Source organism: Dendrobium catenatum, unplaced genomic scaffold (genome assembly GCF_001605985.2).
Source record: "Dendrobium catenatum unplaced genomic scaffold, ASM160598v2 fragScaff_scaffold_1337, whole genome shotgun sequence".
NCBI lineage: Eukaryota > Viridiplantae > Streptophyta > Magnoliopsida > Asparagales > Orchidaceae > Dendrobium > Dendrobium catenatum.
The window spans coordinates 4,098-6,583 of NW_021319799.1; the positions used below are offsets into that span (position 1 = coordinate 4,098).

Sequence of the window (2,486 nt, forward strand, 5' to 3'; positions counted from 1 at the left end):
TAGGGTTCACAATTGTTGGATCTGTGTTAAGATTAGTGTTATATGTGATATTAAAGATCTGCACTAATCTCAACATAAATCCAACGAATATGATCCTAACCTTAGTATTTCTTTGCTCTTCACTTGAAAAAGTTTGGTGATGGTTTGAAGCTTTTAAGATGATAAGAGGAATCTAGCATGCTTATTTAGCTAAAAGTGATTCCTTGTGTGCCCACTGCCCCTCATAAACTAAATTAACCTTTAAAAATATAAACAATTTTTTATTTAAATAAAATAATGAGTTATGGTACTAATTTTTTAGTATAAAATAATTATATCATAATTTCAATATAAATATCTTATAATTTTAAAAGTAATAATAATAAAGATCTTTGAAATGAAAAATACTTTTTTTATATTTTATGACGTGGTTAAAGATAATATTACACGCACATCATTATATTTATCTGTCCATAATAAACGTGGCATGTCAATTACTTTGTTATTATTATGATTTTTAGGCTATGGTTAAATATCTATTTAGCTAATATTTTATTGATTTTGTTATAATGAGATCTATTAGAATGTGACTAATGAAAAATAAGTTTATTAAGAAAAATAAATATAATAATGCTACATATTTGTTTGGCCAATAAATAAGTGTTTGTTGGTGCATGCATTGAAGATAATTTGACTATGTGATTGCTTAATAATTGAATTTTTTTCTATTTAAAGTAAATTTAATTATGAATTTAAGCTCAAAATTTTAAATATGATCTTGTAATTGAAGGAGAAGTTTTCAACCATGAGAAATTATTATGTGCGGATACTGGACCTTCCAGAGGCGAATCAGAATGCATCATGTTACTCGGTACACAACCGTGATACACAGCAAAAAAGCAGCTTAACGCGTTTTGATTCACCTCTGATATCCACACAGAATAATTTGTCCTCAACCATTATGAGAGATGGGTAATCTATTATTAAAAATTCGATATCTTTTAAATCGTGTAGATTCAAAGTAAAACCAAAGCTATATGATTCAAAGTTTTCTATCCAATCACAATTAAAGAATTTTGCTAATCATTACATCAAGGGCCTATTTGAAATAAATTTCTTATTATTTTGATTTTCAGACACTAATTATAGTTCTATTTAGTAATATTTTCTTAATACTCTCAAAAAATTTCCATACTGCTATGACTTTATAACAATTATTATAAAAATTTAAGATTTTATTTGAGATAATTTTTATGTCTTTTTTAAAGCAGTTTTTTAATAAAAAATTTCTAGCTTAAAAAATTTTATACTAAAAAAATCGCTTTAAAAAAAAATCATTCCAAATCAAACCTAAAGCTTAAATTATGATAAACCCTTTCAAAGCAATCTAAGCCGTGCGAAATAATCGCCATCACCATCACCCTCTTCAAACTTTCGACATTGGCATAAACATCACGCTACCCATACAGATTATATTGATTGACAAACGAAGATCGTTACAGTGAAGAAGAATAGTCAGATCATCAAGCAGGATAACTTAATCAATGTGGATATTATTAAAGAAATGCGCAATAAATCCGACCGACAAAGATGGCACAAATTCGACCGTTCAACACAGATGATGAAGAAAAGAAAAAGAACCAACTTTTACAATCATAACGGTCCTTAATTAATCAACTCTTAGGAGCTAACCGGCTCTTAATCTTCTCAACTTCTTTGGTGCCAATCTGAAACGCTTTGGTGAGCACATTGTCAGGAACCGCCGGCGAGGAGGCGAAGAGCGCGGCGGCTACAGCCTGCGTTCCAGGAAGCTGGCTGTTGAACGCGGCGATGACGGCGGCCGGCTTATCCTCGTTGTTCTTCTGGAAATGGACGAGCCCGCGGGGGAACACGAAGTTCTCCCCCTGAGTTATGCGTTTGGTCACGAGTTTATTCGCGGTGGTTATGAAACCCACGTCGAGAGTGCCGTAAAGAACGAAAACCAGCTCGGTGGCGCGCGGGTGGGTGTGCGGCGGGTTCAGCCCTTTGGGAGCGAAGTCTATGCGGGACATGGAAACTCCGAGCGTGTTGAGTCCCGGAATCTTCTCCACGTTGGCCGCCGTGACGATGGAGCCCAAGGTGTTGTTTGTGGCGGCCGGTGCAGCGATGCCCTTGAAGAAGAAGTCGTCGGGTGTCACGGCGGCCGGAGGCTTGCAGAGGAATCCGTTTACTTTGAGAGCTGGAGATTGGAAAAGAGAGCGAGTTAGTCATTAATGAGTTGGAGTGAGAAATTAATGAAGTTGGTTGGTGGTTGTATTACTGGAGTTGAGATCGGCGACGCAGATGTCTTGCAGGAGGTCGGGATCGGCGGCGATGGTGGCGGCGGCGAGGGTGATTATTAGGAGGAGGAAGGGAGATTTGGTGATGGCCGCCATGGGAATGTTTTGACTGAGAGAGCGGAAGGGGGAGAGAGCGGAAGGGGGAGGGATGTTGTTTGGAATGGATTTGTACCTGTAGCAAAGAACAAA

At 36.7% G+C, this 2,486-nt stretch overlaps 1 protein-coding gene across 1 annotated transcript; it reads right to left on the reverse strand.

Annotated features, from left to right (window-relative positions):
- Nucleotides 1-1,512: 1,512 nt before the first annotated feature.
- On the reverse strand, nt 1,513-2,424 carry LOC110112990 (germin-like protein 5-1). The gene is made up of 2 exons (XM_020845398.2): nt 2,279-2,424; nt 1,513-2,197 (listed from the first exon to the last, which is right to left on the reverse strand). The coding sequence occupies exons 1-2, from the start codon at nt 2,391-2,393 to the stop codon at nt 1,653-1,655; spliced, it is 660 nt and encodes a 219-aa protein (XP_020701057.1). The 5' UTR covers nt 2,394-2,424; the 3' UTR covers nt 1,513-1,652.
- Between the last annotated feature and the right edge of the window lie 62 nt (nt 2,425-2,486).

What these genes read in the sequence shown, in the direction of transcription:
- LOC110112990 (XM_020845398.2), bottom strand. Translation starts at nt 2,393, where the DNA reads ATGGCGGCCATCACCAAATCTCCCTTCCTCCTCCTAATAATCACCCTC. An exon ending in CGTCGCCGATCTCAACTCCA is followed by an intron (nt 2,198 to 2,278) that starts GTAATACAACCA and finishes TCCAATCTCCAG; the next exon opens with CTCTCAAAGTAAACGGATTC.